The sequence below is a fragment of the Myotis davidii genome, unplaced genomic scaffold, assembly GCF_000327345.1.
Source record: "Myotis davidii unplaced genomic scaffold, ASM32734v1 scaffold313, whole genome shotgun sequence".
NCBI classification, from domain to species: domain Eukaryota; kingdom Metazoa; phylum Chordata; class Mammalia; order Chiroptera; family Vespertilionidae; genus Myotis; species Myotis davidii.
In genome coordinates, this window is record NW_006286275.1 from 2,014,408 (window position 1) to 2,034,360 (window position 19,953).

General features: G+C 38.4%; 1 protein-coding gene across 1 annotated transcript in view; it reads right to left on the bottom strand.

Moving 5' to 3' along the window:
• Positions 1 to 19,953, bottom strand: part of COL21A1 (collagen type XXI alpha 1) — a 108,270-nt gene that overhangs the window by 55,066 nt on the left and 33,251 nt on the right. Inside the window, exons 10-11 of the mRNA XM_015560047.1 lie at positions 8,086 to 8,139; positions 7,940 to 7,993 (exon numbers count right to left, since the gene is read on the bottom strand). Of these exons, the coding sequence (XP_015415533.1) occupies positions 7,940 to 7,993; positions 8,086 to 8,139 (108 nt within the window). The remainder of the gene's footprint in view (positions 1 to 7,939; positions 7,994 to 8,085; positions 8,140 to 19,953) is intronic.

Genomic DNA, 19,953 nt, shown 5'->3' on the forward strand with positions numbered 1-19,953 from the left:
GTTAGAGATTTCTTTTAAAAAAAAAATACATTTCTTTATTGATTTCCGAAAGGAAGAGAGAAGGAGAGAGAGAGTGATAGAAACATCAATGATGAGAGAGAATGCCTCCTCTACACCCCACACTGGGGATCGAGCCCGCAACCCAGGCATGTGCCCTTGGCCGGAACCGAACCTGGGACCCTTCAGTCCGCAGGCTGATGCCCTATCCACTGGGCCAACCCAGCTAGGGCAGAGATTTCTTAAATTGGATAAAAACAGTCCCTATGGTATGCAGCTGTGACTAACTTTCTGTATGCAGTTTCTTTCTTTAAGTCTTTTTGAAATTCCAACTTTCCTCTAAACTGGAAAATTTTATTCAACTCCCTTCTTTGGCACTTAACACTGACTATCTTAAAATACAGTTACACTGTATGTGTTCTGTGCTTTATAATCCCAACCTTGTTAATGATTCACTCCTATTTTTTCTTAGTAGATATGACCACCTGTCATCAATATCCAGATTCTCTCTACTCCCAAGTACAGAAAGGAATCACACTTTCCAGACTCTTGAAATTGGTGTTATTTACAAAATTTTTGCTATGGTTAATCAAAGATGAATGTGAGAGGTTTAAGAGCCACTGTTCGATTCTCCATGTACCTGCTACTATACTTATAATCCAAATGGTGAAACTTCTATTACCCTGAGCCTCCATTTGAGGACAATGGGGGAACCCTCAATGCTGCTAATTAATATGTAGTTTGATGAATAATAACCTTTTTTTGTTGTTTGTTTTAAGCCATAGGCATTTGGGATTCATTTGTTATTGCAGCATAACCTACTCTATCCAAGCTGATGTCTTGCTTGTGACTAATGGTAATTTGCTGAATATACAAAATATTTTCATTTTCTAAAATATGGTAAACACTCGAGTTCTCCAAGAAACTTATAATAAAACAAGTATTTTGAGGATTCACACTCTTGGTTCCATCAAAGTTTACAAGAGATTAGAATCAAAGAGAATCCAAGATTTAGAGTAAGATGATTTCATTTCCATACCTTTCATGACTTGAAGAGGCTGTCCATCTCATAAGTTGTTCTACAGCCATAGTTTCTAAAGTCAGGTCCAGATTATTTATTTTCAGTAGTAAGAGAATACGAAAAGTAAGATTTTTAAACCTCTTATTCTTTTATGGTTTCTCAGTGTGTTTATTTGTTTTTAAATGACATAATGCTTCACAGTAGCACAGGCATATAACTCATACATTTATCTGGGGCTCCATGCCCAAAAGTATTTTACTGCAAAGGGTTTGCTACTTAAAGTTTGGTGATCTGTGGCCTAGAGTGAACTATCCCAGTTCCCTTAAGAGAGAAGTAGACAATGAAACCTGTCTCATGGCACAATCTGTGCAACCTAAGCTCACTAATCCAGCCCCCTCCCCCTACTACCCACTTAGCAACAGCCAGACGTTCAGGGATTCTTCTCAGAGTGCAGGCAACAGCATGAAGGTGGAGCGAACCACACTGCTACAAACTGCTCTGACCAAAGCAGAAAAAATGATGAAAAGAAAGCCACATTGAGATCAAGACATTTTATCTCAACTCCTTGATCCTTGAATAACGTCAAATGATTTAAGTTTCTCACTTCTCAGTTTTCTAGACTGTAAAATAGGAAAGACTTACTTCACAATTAATGTAAACATAGGCATAGCATGACTTATTTTACTAAATACATATGACTTTTGTTGAGGATTTCATGTGGTAAAAAAAAATGACTAAAACTGATGCAAAATATGTCTAAAAATAAAACAGAAAAATGTACACACAACAGTAAAAGCCTCCAAAAGCATCCAATACATCAAAAGCTTTACACATTTTGGTTTTTTCTCCTCTCAGTTAAGAAGAAATGCTGTCTTACTCAGGCTCACGCAATAATGACTAACTGGGAACTGTCCAAATCTACTCAAACGTTCCTCCAACACAAGGATGGGCATTTCCCTGGCGTTTGGTGATCACCATTGGACTACTCAGGCCTAGAAAAAAAGTAGATTCCTGAGCTCCTACTATAGGGTCACTGCTATAGTTTATCAATGACCATAGAACAGAGTATGCCCAGAGTGAAGATGAGAAGTCAAGTTTAGAAGCAAGAAAATCTGAATAATGCTGTAAAAATTCAATAAAAGTTGTAAGTTTCCCAATGATGCCAGTAGAGGAAAGTTAAACAGGACAGAAAGAGGCATAGCAGCCAATAAAAGAGGCAGGACATGGAATTACTGGTTCTTCATAATAAACTGAGATGCTGAATCCATTTTAGAGCCTTAAAATCGAAGGGTTGAAAGATCAGAAAAGTTTAAAAAGAAGAACTGAACACCTGAGCACACCCAGGTCAACACCATCTGTACAGGAGGGACTTCCACCCTGACTTCAGAGAATCTTTAGGGAGGGCACAGCTAGTGCTGCTTTGGAAGAGCCTCTGAGGAAAGAATGTAGGAAAGAAGGAAATGTGGTACCGCCTCTTCCATAAAGAGTACAGAAAGTTTTTCAGAAAGTCCGGATTGTAACAACAATTCCATGGATTCTCCAGATTCAGATAAAGCAAAATATTGTATTAGAAAACAAAGCATGTTCATTTAATAATATTTTTTCATTTAATAATATTTTGTATATCAATTATAACATTAATTATATCAACACATTAATCATTACTATACTTATCACCAATATGCATTTTTATATATTTGCTACATAAGTTTATATTTCATCACCCTAACATTTAGAGAATGGAAAGTGGAAGAGATGATAAGAAATAAACTGTGAAGAAGTAACCAGTTAAGGCAAGAGAAAGCATAGGAACATGTGATCTTCCAGAAGTCAAGAGAAGAAATCATTCCAAGAAGAAGAAAATAGTCAATTCATTCAAAGAAGAAGGAAATATTCAATATCTTGTTGTATATCTCAAATACTGCCGATAAGCAGAGATTATTGAAAAAGATTGACTAATGGATTTTACAGATGGTAGACATTAGTGATCTAAATATGCAGCAGAAGATTGGGATAGAAATCCCAGTGGTGTTTTAAGTGGGAAAGAAAGTGAGGAAGTGCAAGTGAGTAAAGGCATGCTTACACTGGAATAGGAATGAGAAATGTGGCAGTAAATGAAGGAGGTTATGTGATTGGTTTGAGATGGCCATTTTGGGTTATTGGGATAATCTAACTAGAAAAGATAAAAATTAATGACACAGAGAAAGGGCTAGTTAATAACACGAAGTAATGGAGAAGGATGGGCTCCTGAGCACAAGAGGCAGGTTGGTATAATATACGGATAGTTCATTCATATTAACAAGAGGGAAGGCAGAATATAGGTACCTATATGGGTAAGAAGATAGATGCAAAGGAAAGGAGTTAAGGAAATTTCTGTCTGCTTCAGATGGGGCACCTCAATATTTAGATAAACGATAAAAATAAATCAAAGGTATTTCCAAAACATTTACATTATGTAATCAGCACGATGGTGGCTCCAATAAGCAAATCATCATTATCATATCACAAATTTATAGCAGTAATTTTGACGAAGCCTCATTTAATCTTCAAATAAGGGTATCCTATATAATAAAAGCCCAGCAACCTAATGGCAGAATGACCAGAACACCCAGTCGACCAGTCACTATGACGCGCACTGACCACCAGGGGGCAGACAATGCAGGAGCTCCCCCAGGTACTCAATGCACTCCCACAGTGGGAGCGCCACTCCCACAGCAGGCTGATCCCCACAGGCCACACCCCCACCAGTGCATGAATCCTGTGCACCGGCCATCTAGTAAAATAATATCATAGCCCCCACTTTCTAGATTTTGAAAATCAGGTTTAGAGAGATTAAGAAGTATGATTAGGTGGTTAAGTAGCCTGAATTTAGAGCTCATCCTGTAATCTGTAACTGCTTTAAATCTCTCTCCCCTCTCCCCACCACACACACATACCCGTGCGTGCGCACACACACACACACACGCACACACACACACGCACACACACATGCACACGCACACGCGCACGCGCGCGCACACACACGCACACCCCACTGTTTGCATTGTGATTCTTTCAAAAAACTACACAGGTAGTTTATGGATAGATTACTCTCTCTTTTGGAGAAAGCAAAAAAAAGGGGCAACTTTGCTAAACCAGTTCTATTTCTCCCTCCTATGTCACTAATGCCTTTGCTTTAATATTTTAAACTTCTTTTATTTTGCTTCAGAAACACTGCAAGAAGTAAAACTACTAATGTACTAAGTTTAATGTATCATTCCCTAACAACCTTTTTATCTCGATCCTTTGTTACTGTTCTCTCAATGTATATATTGGAGTTCTTTGATCATGACTGACTTTATAATAGAAATCATGATTAGCACCACTTAATCTCCTGACTTTGGAAGCCCAGATAATGCACATAAGGGACTGATTTGAGCGGGAACTTCTCACTCATCACAGGTATTGATGCTGAGGACAATGGGAAAATGAGGTCTTGAAGGAACCATTTAAATGTTAAATGTTCTAACAAAGAAATTAAACAAAATGTATAATTTGTTCCATAATGACACCTCAGATATAATTAGTATACTGTATATCCTAAAACCTAGAAAAACCAAGTCTGGATAGGTTCAAAAAGAATTTATTAATACTTCCTGTGTCTCCAGCATTGAATTTGCCATAAAAAGTTTCATACACTTTTCAAAAACCCATAAATAGATAGCAGTTAACCAACACAACCCAATATAAGTGTTAAAATAATTTCTCCACACAATTTAAATATATTAGGTTTCCTTAAGGATGAGGAAGTGTTTTGAAGTACTTAAGTACTTCTTGGATTCCAGAGAATAACTTTAAAGCACGTTATAAAATGAGTTACCAATTGAAGACCACTTGGTGGATTAAGTGTTCCTTTTGATTTGTAAACTCAGAGGAAAAAATATCCTGCAAAATCTATATGCATTCAATTTGTCATGTTAAAGTAAATGAGAAAGTACATGTAATTTTAATTATCGTAAGTGAGAATTCCTGCTATGGGAGTTTTCAGAAGAAATCCACAAAATGAAAATTGTTCTGGAAAATTTTCCTAATGGAGAACAGTATTGTGTGGAACAATCTCCCCAAAGCCACTGTGTAATGCCTGGAAGAAGTATCCTGCCCTGCCACAAGTCAAGGCCCCCTCAGGGGTATGATGCTAACAGTCCCATTTCTGAAAGTCAAGGAAATGTATTATGGAGAGAGAAAAAAAAACACACAAAGAAAAGTCTGTAAGTAACTTACTAAATTACTGTAACTTTAGATAAAGAACTCGCTGAAGCCGCCGGGAATGTGAGGCAGAATTTAAATGGTAGCACGAAGTGAATTTAGGCTCCGATGACCATGTCAAATCAGATTTATGCCCAAACAATGAATTTCAGAAAACAATCAATTCTGAACGAAATCATTACTGGATTGAAAACGGAGACCTTTGCCTAAACATACATCTTAGTTATCTAATTCAATAAAAAGTATGGCTTTGTAAAATCCACACACATCTATTTTAAAGACAGCACAATAACTCTAACCAATAGAGCAGTTAGTTTGAGGTGTGGTTAATTGAATTACTGTTATTCCTTTTTTTCTTTTTACTTTTTTCTTTTATTTTTAAAAAAGCACATCTGTTCCCAAGGAAACTCACTCCAATTCTTTAAAGATGAATACAAAGCCTCCTTTCTATATTTGGTCTCTAAAACCCAGGTAAAAGGAAAAATAAATAAATTTATTCATTCATCCATTCATAGATGCATTCATTCATACATGCATACATTTTTGCATCCTCCCCATGCCTAAATCAGGCTATTTGTAAGAATGTCAAAGAAATAGCAATGATCTTGTACTGAAGGTCTTCTCAGAATAGGTATCCACCTGACCTTGCCAGAGGAATTCCCCATTCACCTGGAGAAGCACCAGCTATCTCTCAGGATATAGAAAGACCTGAGAAATAAGAGACATCTCACATTCCTGTAAGCCTGGCCTGCCCCCTGTCATCTTTTAAGATACACCTCTGTAATTTAAACTGGGCAGAGAGCCCTAGCTGGTTTGGGTCAGTGGATAGAGCATCAGTCTGTGGATTGAAGGGTCCCAAGTTCGATACCAGTCAAGGACACATGCCCAGGTTGTGGGCTCAATCCCCAGTGGGGGAGGAGGGTGCAGGAGGCAGCCCATAAATAATTCTCTCTCATCGTTGATGTTTTTATCTCTCTTTCTCCTTTCCTCTCTGAAATCAATTTAAAAATATGTTTTAAAAATTGAGAGAAATAAAAAAAATACTTTGAGACAAAGAAACATCATTGATGTTTCCATCTTTCCCTTTCCCTTCCTCTCTGAAATCAATAAAAATATATTTTAAAAAAGTAAAAAACAAAAGGGGCAGAATTGCTCAGTGGCTAAAAATATCCACAGAGGCCCAAGGCCACTCAGTAGACAAGAGAATTTCACACTACTTCTCAGGAATTTTATCAATTACTGCTGCTGCTCTACCTCCTGTAACTCTCCCCCTAATATAATGCTGCCCTGATCTATTCCATCTTCTCTGTTTCTTTTGTAGTCACTAACCCTCCTGTTTCCCCTGGTGACCACTCTAACCCCTGTCTGCCCATGACACACCAGCCCACCCCATGCCACATCTCAACTGAACCAAGCCGCTTGATGAATAAAGCAGAACAACAAAATAACAACCATCTATTTAAGAAAAAACCTGTACCAGGAACCATACTAAGTATTCCTTATACCTTATCTCATTTGAGTCTTCACAACAGCCTACAACGAAATCTCCATTGCGTCAATGAAGAAAGTAAGAGTCGAAGACATTATTAAGTAACGTGCCCAAGATCAAACAGCTTGAAAGTGGCAGATCCATCAGGAGATCTGTCAGAGATCCATCAATAAGAACAACCATAAAGACATAAAATAGATATAGTTCGCATCAGGGTTTCTCACATGTGGATGCTGTGCACATTGTTTTAAAAAGATGATAATCTTGCAAAGATGGTAGTTAGAAAATTAATGCAGGTTTTTACCAGGAGCAAACCAAGAACTTAGAAATAAAATTGTGCTTTAGGAATTAAGCTAACAAATCAACACGGGGATATGAGCAAATACAAATAGGCATCTTGGATGTGGACCAGCTACCAGAGCCAGTAGGCCTTGACTGGATCCATGGGGAGGTACTAACTTATTGAATATATTTCAAGAACACGTACTTCAAGGAAAGTCATCAGTTCAAATGCTGTCTGTACCCACTGAAGCTTGAGAAGTTCAGTGAAGCTAAGCCCATAGACCACCTGCCAGACAGGTATCTATTATGAAGATGGACATGTGGATATTGAACTATCTGTGGCTAACAGGAGACACATTACATTCATATAATTTTCTCTTTTCTAAGAGAGCAGCTCGCTCCCACCTCCCAGAGCTTAACCACGGAGGAGAATATGGAACCAGGATAATGCCAATAACTGTTCCATTTGACAGTGGTCATCAAGTAAAAACCACTTTCATCTAGTAATTAAAGCCTTAAAATTTTTTAAATATAGTTTATGGATTTCAGAGAGGAAGGGAGAGGGAGACAGGGAGGGAAACATCAATGATGAGAGAGAATCATTAAACAGCTGCCTCCTGCATGGCCCCTACTGGGGATCGAACCTGCAACCTGGGCATGTGGCCTGACTGAGAATCGAACTGTGACCTCCTGGTTCATAGGTCAATGCTCAAACTCTTAGCCAAACCGGGCAGGCAATAATAAAAGCTTCATTGGCCAATGGCCGCTGACAAATTTCTGAAGCCACAAATCTTGGAATTCACCAAGGGGAACACTATTGAATGGGAGTCATCATAGGTAACAACATCCTTATCTTCTCTGAGTGACTAAAACAACTGGACACATTTGTGTGTGGATGTGTTTACCTTTTCACCATCTCTCCCTGGTTCTCCTTTGTAACCTGGTAGTCCTCGTACTCCCTAAATTAACCACAAAATAAAAGTCTGTCAGTTACAGTTTTATGGCTCACTAGAAATAGTATTTCTAAAATATGCATAAACAGGTCACATACTTGTATTCCTGGGGATCCTGGAACACCTGGTGATCCGGAGATTCCCTGATATCCCTAAAGAAAAGTGAAGAATAAATAATTAACATCCCAGCACATTCCCAAAGAGCAGCCCTCCGTTTCAGGATTCACGCCTGTCTCAAGTTTCTCACACCTAACACTTCACTTAGTTAAGAAATCAAAATAATAAAGTGTCAAATGCTTAATAAGGAATTCATATCCTTCAGCTTTTAGGAAAAAAAGGTCTTAAATATCTCAAGATTAAGAAAAATACTCAGAAATGCTTCAATTAAAAGGAAGACTTTGGGATCAGAATATAAAGCCAATGTTCACAGCCTCTAAAGAAATGTACTGCACGTTAGAAACATAGTCAACACATTCAGGAGAAAACACCTAAATTGGAGGATTAAACACATGTAATACATTTTTAAACTTCCTGGTTTAATGACCACCTGAGCTAATCCCTAGAATAAATTAAACCTTGGTGAATGTTATCCTTCAGAATAAGTCTATAACAGCCTTCGGAATGCTCATTTTAGAAAGCTGCTATGTTAACCTCAAGAATATGGCTGTCCCCCACCTCCCAAGGCTGAGCTGTCTGCAGGGGCCATGGTCCACTTTCATCTCCACTTCTTCTAACATATCCCTCCAGAAACTGGACCCTTGGTAAAACAGCGCATCTTTTTTAGACAGAGGGAACTCTCCATTCTTCACTTAGTACATGGGGATGAAACTCCCAAACAAACTTACAGGCCATGAACATTTATCTAGGTTCTCGGGGTCAATGTCAGGTTGACCTGGACCACCTGGCACCTGCAAACACATTTACCTCTTATTCAGATTCCAGGTTTCTCCCACACTCTATTCATATTCCATCTTTCTCAGATCTTACTTTTTGGACACAGCTTTCTTTTGTCAATAGTATTAACACAGATCTCATTCATGTTTCAATCACACTTTCATTCTTAAATCCAAAAGCTTTATTTTTATGTGGCTCCTCATAGATAGCTGCCTTGGTCTTCATAGTCACCCAATCACTTGTCAATACATTTTCAGCTGCAATTTTAGAGACATCATACCTATCTGCTTTTCCAGTCCCATTTCCAAATATTTCTTTTACTACTCTTTGCTAGCTCTAACAACAACAATAGTGGTTGTCTCCAAAAGATCAGTCATAGATTATAGTTTTTTCTCTTTTTATATACACTTGCATTTCTTATTTTGTAAAATGCTCTCAGTTACTCCGTGAATGATGATGACTACATCATTTCTATCACTAATGATCATCTTTCCTTCATACCCCATTCAGTTTTCACAGAGTATATCATTATGCTCTAATCAGGATTTCTCTCAACTCCCTTTGCCCGATCCTTAAACATTTTACTTCACCAGTGAATGAGATTCATAAGCAACCTTCCATGCTCCATACAAAACAACCAGTGATTCTCAAACCCGCCTCTGGGCGGGCACTGTCTCTATGTCCCCTTGAGAAGAGGAACTAGATCTAATTCATTTCTGTATTTCCAGCATGAAATAGAGCATTTGGCACATTTTCTTTCTCAAACATTGGAAGAAGTCACCTTCAAGTCATCCACACGGCACACAAGAGTGAAACATCTCTTCCCCCGAGGAAGCATGTTATGTTTGTGCTCTTTCCAGTAGCGAATTGAAACTTCAGTAATGCCATGTAGTGCATGTTCTCAGGATCAGTCAAAAGAAAGAAGAAAGTCAATCTACACAGAGTTTGCTCAGCTGTACATCTGTACCACTCTGGTTATCACTGAATCTCCTTCCCTCACCACTTTGGAATCAAAGAGGCCTGGAATTGAATTTCAATTCTATCACTGTTGGCACATGCCAAAACAGAACTAGGTTACTTATAAATGCCACCACCAAGGATATCCTTCAGGTTCTTCAGAATGCTTCATGCACTCTCTGGATAGTCTGACATAACTTGCCATAAGCTGTTGGAATTGGGAGAAATAATAATAGCAATGATTTATATACAACTTTCATGTTCCAAACTAATAAATTCACTTGATCTTCACAACCACCCTTTCATGTAGCCTTATCTCCATTTTAAAATGAGGACACCAAAGCATAGCAGGTTAAGTGAGTGCCCAGAGGAAAGACATATTCATAAAATTCTCTGAAAGAAAGTTACCATGGAGATTAGCTATTTATCAAAATGATTGGCCATCTGCAAAGTTCACATTTACCGAATTATTTTTTCTTTCGCATTTCTTCAAAAGTTAAGCCAAATGTCTTATCTGCTTTATTACTTTTTTCAGAAAGTTAATCTTTTGGAGAAGATCAAAAACTGCCATGCTATCTCTTCTCTTCGAAGAAGTTAATGCATTTTTATAGAGAGAACACATGACATTTCAGTGGATTAAAGTAACATGAAGATGCCCCAGAATGTGTTTCCAGCTCACCTCTGACTCATAATGTGACCTCAGGCAGAGAAATCAAATCCCCAGATCCAGAGACAACACAATGAAGTGGAAAGACAATGAATTTTGAAATTGGGAAAGACCTTGAGCTGAATGTTTGCTCCTCCCTTTCTATGGGATTTTGGCAAAGTCACTTTGCCCAGTTAAACCTCAGCTTTTTTACCATAAATCAAGATACTAATGCCCACTTTACTTTGGAAAAGAAACATAGTGTCATAGGTGAAAATGTCTGGCAGATGTTAGGATCTCAATAAATATTTCTTTCTTTTCTTAGAATCAATGACTATTGTATAATCCTATGAGACACCATGGAGAATGTTATCCTGTAGCTTTAATAGCCACTATTAATGCATGGGGAACGGCAGTCACATCCTGATTTAACCATTTTGCAACATTCGTACATATCTAATCTTGAACATGTGAACAAGGCCTCAGTGTATTTTACAATGGCTCTGTTGGTTTTGATTTTGGAAGAACTGCAATAAAGGAATAGTAACTGCTTCCCAAAATACGAGAACCAAGCTACTGTTGTTCATTTTTTCATAACTTACAATGAAACAAGGTCTTAAAAACTTAAATTGTATAAAGAAATTCAAAGATTATTTTAGAAGCTACGGGAAGCATGCTTGGTAATAAAATAAAAAACAAAACCACATCCAAGGTGGGGGAATCCCAGGGCAAAACACCAGAAAAAATTAGATTAAATTCAGAAAAAAAAAATTTGGACTAAAAACCAGGAAAATAAAGGTTAACAGGGAGGAATATCATAATAGAGAACAATTTCCAAGATGAGCAAGAAATAAAACGTTGAGTCATAGCAGGGCACACTAAAACAAACAAACAAAAAATGCCCTGAAACAGGAAAAATTATAAGCTTTTCATATAGTTTACTGAGTTTTTATTTTTCCAAATACACAAGTTTCTGTGTTGTACACTGCAACTTTCACATGATCTTTGACTGCTTAATACTTGTCAACATTAATTTTACCATTTTGCAATTATTAGTAGGTCCAAATATCCACACTACCCCATCTGCAAGATTTCTGACAGTATTTAAGTTTTTCCCATGTTCAGAAAAAGTTTCTTTGTAGATGAGTCATTTTATAGGAAAAAAATATTCTCACTGCCAAATTGTAGGGTTGAAGTATACAAAGTCAATTTACTTTTCTTCCATGATTCATAGTTGCCATGCTCCAGGAAAGATATATAGCTTTGAAATGGAAATTGGTAATAAAATCATCAAATGTGCTAGAGTCAAATGTCTAGTGAGCCCAATTCTAATCATACTACAAAATATTCTGCCAATATAAATATATAGTTTTTTAAGTAGTAAGAAGGTTTCCTTTAAATACTCTAAACTTAAAAATGAGAATAAAATCCAAAGAAATTATTTGGAATATCACTCTTATTTTTTTAAATGTATGAATGTAATTTAAAGTTTATTCTATTTCATAATTTTCCTCAAAGTTTTCCAAAATTCCAACATATATACCCTTAGGTACACAACCAGGGTAACTAGGTAACCAAAATCAAGTGTCTACTTTTAATGTCCACTGTGGAATCTTCTAATCATTGGTGGACTTTATAGCTCTATACAACTAAATTCAAAGAATATTCATGAATCTCTGTCTTTTCATATATATAAATTAGAGGCCCAGTGCACGAAATTTGTACACGGGGGTGGGGGGTCCCCTCAGCCCGAACTACACCCTCTCCAATTCGGGAGCCCTCAGGAGATGTGCTACTGACAGGTTGGGCCCACTCCCCATGTTTCTCTGCTCTCTGCAGGACCTGCCTGCTCCACACCACCAGGATGGGCAAGCAGGCCCTGCTGGGCGCTGCCTGTGGGCTCCGCTTTCCTGCTTGCAGGTCGCCATGGTGACCGCCCAGCAGGCCCTGCTGGGTGCTGCCTGAGGGCCCCCATTGCCTGCTCCCCAGTTCACAGCGACCGCCCAGCAGGCCCTGCTAGATGCTGCCTGCAGGCCCCAACTGCCTGCTCACAGTAGCCGCTGCCACTGCCCAGCAGGCCCTGCTGGGTGCTGCCTATGACCCCGCTTGCCTGCTGGGCTCACATTGCCGGGGTGATGCCACCAGCATCCTGCCCAGCCTCTATGGGCGCCACCATCTTTGTTGTGGAGTGATGGTTAATTTGCATATTACTCTTTTATTAGATAAGATACAGAAACTAGTTTGCCATCTAACCTAACTAATCATCAAATAGTTGAATTATTTAACTCTCATTACTTGACTAATAGGTCCCATGAATGTATATAAAATTACACCTGAGTTAAATTCTAAGAAAGAACTGTGATGCTATGGGAGATGAAGGGTAGACAGTTAAACCCTAGTCAGTTTGGCTCAGTGGACAGAGCATTCGCCCGCAGAATGAAGGGTCCTGGGCTGGATTCCGATCAAGGGCATGTACTGCAGTTGCAGACTAGATCCCTGCATGTGGGAGGCAACCAATTGATGTGTCTCTCTCACATCAATGTTTCTCTCTGTTTCTCCCCCTCCTTTCCATTGTCTCAGAGAATCAATGGAAAATATCCTTGGGTGAGGATTAACAACAACAACAACTGCAAAGTAGACAGTCAAGGGAAGCTTTCTGAAGACCTGAGCTCAAAGGAACACTAAGGAAAGCACAACACATAAGAGGAAGCCCTTCAATGTGCTAGGTGGCACTGTAGGATGAGCCATATTCCTGGAGATGAAAGAAGAGATGGATGTATGCATATTGCACACAAGAATGACAGAATGGAGGTTATGTACACAGCTTGTGGGTCTTATGAAGGATTTTAATCTTAATCCAAGCCACTAAATCAGGGGTCACACAATCAGACTTGAGCTGTAAAAAGCTCACTATCTACACTGTGGAGGACATATTGCAGGAAGCAAGAAAAAATATGAAGATCATATGGGAGCCTCCTGAAGGGCAGAGACAATGGTAGGGAGAATCTGAATCCATTCAAGGTGGATTTAGTCTAACCTGATGATAGGTTACAGAAGGTGAGGAATTTGGAAATGTGGAATGATCAGAAATCAGGCTTGTGCAGTGGATGGCTGATTAATATCACTGATTGAGTGAAGGACTCTGGGGGAAAATATAGTTTAACTGACTGCAAAATAGGAAGTAATACAAAATTTTAAAAATATTTTTATGGGCTAAGACAAATGATTTATATTTGACAATGAGAAGCTCTATGCTTCTGTGAGAGAAGAACAGAATTGCTACTTTAAATTAAAGCAAACTACATTTACTATAAATGAAATTTAATCTAAGTCTAATCCTCCTTCCCTTAGATCAGCGGTTCTCAACCTGTGGGTCGCGACCCCTTTAGGGGTCGAACAACCTTTTCACAGGGGTTGCCTAAGACCATTGGAAAACACACATATAATTACATATTGTTTTGTGGTTAATCACTATGCTTTAATGATGTTCAATTTGTAATAATGAAATTGGGGGTCACCACAACATGAGGAACTCTATTAAAGGGTCTGGGCATTAGGAAGGTTGAGAATCACTGCCTTAGATAAAGGTGGATGGGTGATAAATACAAAGCAACATCAGCCACTTTTCATTAATAATTAGCTTTGAGCTAAGCTTATGAGAGAATAACATTGTCTACCTTTGGCAAATAATCTTTGCAGATATAGTTCAGTTCTTAGATTCACCGAATTTAATTAAATTTTGGTAAATTAACTTGTTCCCCAAGGAAGTTTACACTTAAAGTTATACCAAGCTTATTTCAAAAGAAGAATGCACACTGAGCTTATTTCAAAAGAAAAATACACAATTTTTTAATATAACAGATATCATTTTCCATAATTCTTACTTCTCAACCTAAATTTCTAATAATTATGCTTTATATTCAAAAGGAGGTGACTAATAACTAACCCCACTTCCTCTCTTGCTGCTCTGCAATAATTTTCCCATAGTACTTATCATCATCTGATATTATTTACTTATATTTAAGTTATTATTGTGAATGGATTATCTTTCTCTCCCCAGTGGACTGTGAGCTTCAATAAAGCAAGTGTTTTTTCTATTTTGTTTGCTGCTACATTTCCTTAGCCTAGAAGAGTGCCAGGAACACAGTGAAATACCCAACAAATATTATGTATATGACCAGATGAATGAAAAATAAAAATAAATAAAGCTAAACAGACATAGAAATAATGCTGAGCAAAAGTAGGTCTACAGTGGTAATACAAATAAATAATACAATAATTGATAAATAATAATAAAAGAATAAATTTTGCATGTACTCACAACTATAACCCTCCTTTCATCCACTCCTGTATATTCCTCTGGCACTGACTGTCTGTCTGGGACCCTGCTCCTAATAATGCAAGAATAAATTTTGTGTTTCATGTACTCATGACTATAAAGCTACTTTTGCCCACTCCTGTACTTATTGAGTCTAGCTGGTCACTAATACTGAGGGCTCTAAAAATAATCAAGAAACAACCCTGCATTCCTAGAGATTACAATCAAAAGAAGACATACTATACACATGAATTTATCTTTAAAATTATAAATACCAGATGTGGAATCAAAAAATTCCTTGAATAATTTAATTAAATACACAAATAACATCATTACATATATGATGTCTATGGATACATCATTATTGTCTATACTAACTATAACATATAAAATATAAGTAATCTATTTAAGAAGCATATGCGATAAATTTGGAAAGATCCATATATGAGATTTATATAAGGGGAGTGCTGGAGAACAATGACTTAGCTAGTCAACTAAGCTTTGTCTAGGAAAGCTTTATGAAAGAAGTAAATAACATTTTATTACAGAAAAGGAAGATAAACTGCCCAAGTGTAGAATAGTTCATTCAAGGCAAATGGCCCATCTTTTAGTTTATGAGTGTGACTCTCATGAGGGTGAGTGTGTGTGTTTTATACGAGTGGGAGACACTGAGACAATAAACACTTTAGCTAAGGAACCCAAATTGAGGTGAAGTGAGAGTCCAGGTAGTAACTGCTCTTTCTAGAAGGATGTTTTTATACACTTCATAATTAAACTTCCCTTTTCCAAGCCAAATAATAGCCATGTCTTTGGCTTTTGTCCTAATGTATTCCAGTTCCCAGGTCTTTAATCTTCATGGCTCTCAGCCCTAAACTTCCCACAGCTCTTAAACTGTGGAGTCTACAATTGGCACTTTTTCAATTAAGAGCCTGGAAAGAGAAAAGCATAAAAATCTTGTCTCATGGGTCCTATTGTTCTACTACTAATTATATTTTTCACCCCCTGTCAAGCACACTCTGCAAGCCTCAGTACTAGTCTCCCCTCCCTCTTTCCTTTGATTCTCTACCATCATTCTTGAGTATTTTAAAACATTATCTCTTGTTTGGATTACACCTGAAGTTCAGTAAATCCTCCCCCCAGCTGTTTTCTGAGTTCTATTATCTCCCAGTTATTCTCTTCTGAATGAAATCCAGCCCCTACACATCCCTAACGTGTAGTATCCTGAACCAAATCCAAAAGCAGGACTGCCATCTTTCTTAATATAGACATTATATGTTTACTAATGATGCCAAAAGTTACATCATACTTTTAGGCATCCCCATCACATATGTTGCTTCCTTTTCACCAAGGTTAAATTTAAATAACATCTCCCAGACAAATAAGAGCCATATGTTTACTCCAGTTGAATTTCACTATGCTAAAATAGTCATTCTTCAAGTTTGTCAACTTTTTTGGACCTTCCTGTCACCTCAAACACCAAAGCAAATCCCAAAAATAAAATTAAGAATTTAATATTCTTAAAAACCATAAAAAAGGAAAATGAATATTAAGTATCTTGAGCCCACTAAAACAAAAATACTGGAAGAAACTACAAGAGAAAAATATTTGTGGGAAAATATTACATTTATTAAAAGTAAAAACAAAATTATAAACCAAAGAAATAGAAGAAATATTTACAATTAGATAGATAAAAACAATGAATTCTCTTCATGCATAAAAAGTTCTTCTTAATTGACATATAAAATACTAGAGAAATGGGTTTTTTAAAAAATGAAAAACACATCACAAAAAAACACTTCACACTTCATCAAATGTCACACTTCAATATTCAACTATCACTGAAAATCTCTACTTGACCATCTAACATCAAAAATTAATATATCCAAACCAAATTCCTGATTTCTCTTGCCCAATTTTCTCTATCCCATCCTTCTACATCTCATTAGAGTTTCCTTTGACTTTTCTCCAAAATTTACATCCAATACATCAGCAAATCCTGTCAGCTCTAAATTCAAAATATCCCCAGACGGTGAGTAGTAGTTCTCTTCACCTCACTACTACCATTTGGCCCCCATCATCTCGCTCCTGGGTTATTTCAAGAGCCTCCTGACTGATCTCTTGCTTTTGCCCTGATCACCCTAAAATTTATTCTCAACTCAAAAGTCAGAGTAATTCCTTTTGAAATAAGTTTTATCACATTGATCCTTGACTCAGGACCCTACAATGGCTCTTGAGTTCACCCCAACTGAAAGCCAACATCATCACAATTGCCCAAAGAACTGAACTCCATCTCTTCTCCTTTCTTCCTCTTACTTATACAGCTTCATCCCCTACTAGCCGCGTCCCTACCCCTATTTTTTTATTCACGGTTTGATAAAGTCATGTAACTCTGAAATTCCCCATCTGTGCTGACTACCACTTCTCTAAGGTTTAACCCTCCAGAGTAAGCTGGCCAGCTTTAGAATCCATAGACCACTCAGGAGCATACTGAGGAAGGCGGGGATAAGGAATGGGGAGCACTGCATCTCTAAATGTGACCTACTCTTGAGTCTATTGGTCCTGAGTCACTTCTTAAGGCCAGTGATAAGAACAATCATCTCCAGAATTCTGTAGCTTTGTCTAGCTTACCTTTCTTGGCAAATACGGTGGTCCACATGGAATCTTAGAAAATCAGAATGGAGAGAACCTGGACACCTCTGTGTAATGTTCCCATTTTCCAGATTAAGGAATAGGAGACCCTTAGTAACAAAGCCATGTTTAAAAGCAAAGAAGAGGGCAAAACAGCCACAGGTCTCTCCGCCTGCCAGCTAAAGCTTTGGTTTCAGTAAAGCACTTTACGTCCTAAAAGGTAATTAATAATGACGGAAAACAGGCAGAAGAGAGCACTATAAAAATATAAACTTCTACAGAATCCTAAAATAGTCCTGTTATATGTTTCCACTTATGGCCTCCTTTTTAAAAAATCAGTGTTGTGTCTTTTTTTTTTTTAATCCTCACCCGAGGATATTTTTCCATTGATCTTTTAGAGAGAGTGGAAGAGAGAGGGAAAGACAGAGAAACATTGATAAGAGAGAAACACATTGATTGTTTGTCTCCTGCACGGCCCCGACCAGGGCCCAGGCTGGGGAGGAGCCTACAACCAAGGTACCTGTCCTTGACCGGAATCAAACCCAGGACCCTTTGGTTTGCAGGCTGTTGCTCTATCCACTGAGCAAAACTGGCTAGGGCCAGTGTTGTGTCTTTAATAGTTGTTCTACTCTGATTACCTAGCAGGACAGATAAATATTTTCTTGCCTCCCTTTTTATAATGATAAAAGAGTAAAATATGTTCAGGCACTGCGCTGATATAAGTTATTTAACTAATAGAGAAAGGAGAAATGAGTGGAAGGATTTGAAAATAGCTCTTTAATTTTTGTGGAAGGCATTTTCCTTATGAAAATTAGTATTTCTCCAGAGTGGAATAATTTACTATTTAAAGCTTTGGTTGACTTGGCCTGGTTATAATGAGAAAGAGAGTCAAATTGCTTATTGAGGGGGGTTGCACAGAACTAAATCCAAACAAAGCAGAATTCCCTTCGAATTGTTCCATCCAAGTTTCCTTGGTCCAGATGGCTTCCATCGCCAGCCAGAGGCTCCACCCACACCTTCCCACTCCCGCTGCGCTGGCCCTGGACACACGCTAATGACCCTCAGCTGTTCTGGCTCCCAGGCTCACTTTCTCTTCCTGCCTGGCCACCCAATCTCCTATCTCCTGCAGAGAGAAAGAAACTGAGGGACAGGGGATATTTAAGACAAAAGTCATGCCTCTGGGTAAACAGAATTTGGGTTAGTGTATCTGTTTTCTCTTGCTGCTATACCAAATTACCCCCAACACAGTGGCTTAAAACAATGCAGACTTCCAGTTCTGCAGATCAGAGGTCCAAAAACGGTTCTTAGGAAGCTAAACTCATAGTGTCAGGGGCTGCATTCCTTCCAGAGGTTCTAGGGGAGAACCTGTTCCTCCCCTTTTCTAATTCCCAGAGCTGCCTCACTTGGATCTCTGCTTCCATCAGCGCTTTTCCTCCTCTGATTCTGATACCCCTGCCTCCCACTTATAAGGGACCTTGTGATTACACTGGGCCACTCAGATAAACCAGGATAATTCCTGCATCTTCAGATGCTTAATTTAATCATGCAGGCAAAGTCCCTTTTGCCATGCAAGGTACCATATTAGCAGGTCTTTAAGATCAGAATGTTACCATTATTTTGTCTACTACAGTTGGTTAGTTCTTTCTTTTCTTTTCTTTTTTTTTCAGTTGATCAGCAGCCTTGCCAGGATCTCTAGCCACAATCTCCAGCCAAGTTCTGTCTAGGATCTCCAGCGAAGTTCTGGCTAGGATCTCCAGCCAAGTTCTGTTGCCATGTTCTCTCGCTAGGTTCTCCAGTCAGGTTCTCTAGGTTCTCCAGCCAGGTTTGGTCGTCAGGTTCTCCTGCCAGGATCTCCAGCCAAGTTTTAATGATGTGAAAAAATCAGGTTCTCTTGCCATGTTCTATCCAGGTTCTGTAGCCAGGTTCTGTCTCTAGGTTCTTCAGCCAGGTTCTCTCGCTAGGTTTTGTCTCTAGGTTCTGTTGCCAGTTTCTGTCCAGGATCTTTTGCCATGTTCCGTCTCTAGGTTCTTCTCTAGGTTCTGTGTCTAGGTTCTGTCTCTCTTGGTTCTGTCTTCTAAGTTCTGTGTGACAGTTGGTTAGTCCTTTCTTTAGCATCAGATATCATCTAACCACATCTAACGTCTAATATTTCCTAACATCTAATACCAAATACTACATAGCTACATCTATATCTATAATAATAAAAATTTAATATGCTAATTAGACTGGACATCATTCCAGACATCCTTCCAGACGAAGCCAGGGCTGGAGGGAAGCCTGGGTCCCAGGTGCCAGAGGGAAGCCGGTGCCGGCAGCTGGGGGAAGGAAGGCCTACTCTTGCATGAATTTCATGCATCTGGCCTCTGGTCTATACATAAAATCACATACACATACATGAAAACATGTACATGTACTGAAGGTAATGAGACAATATGTCTATGATAGCTTAAGACTCAGAGCAATATCCATGATTATTGTATCAGGCTGATTGCAACAAATTTCCAGCGCTTTCATTCATGGCAA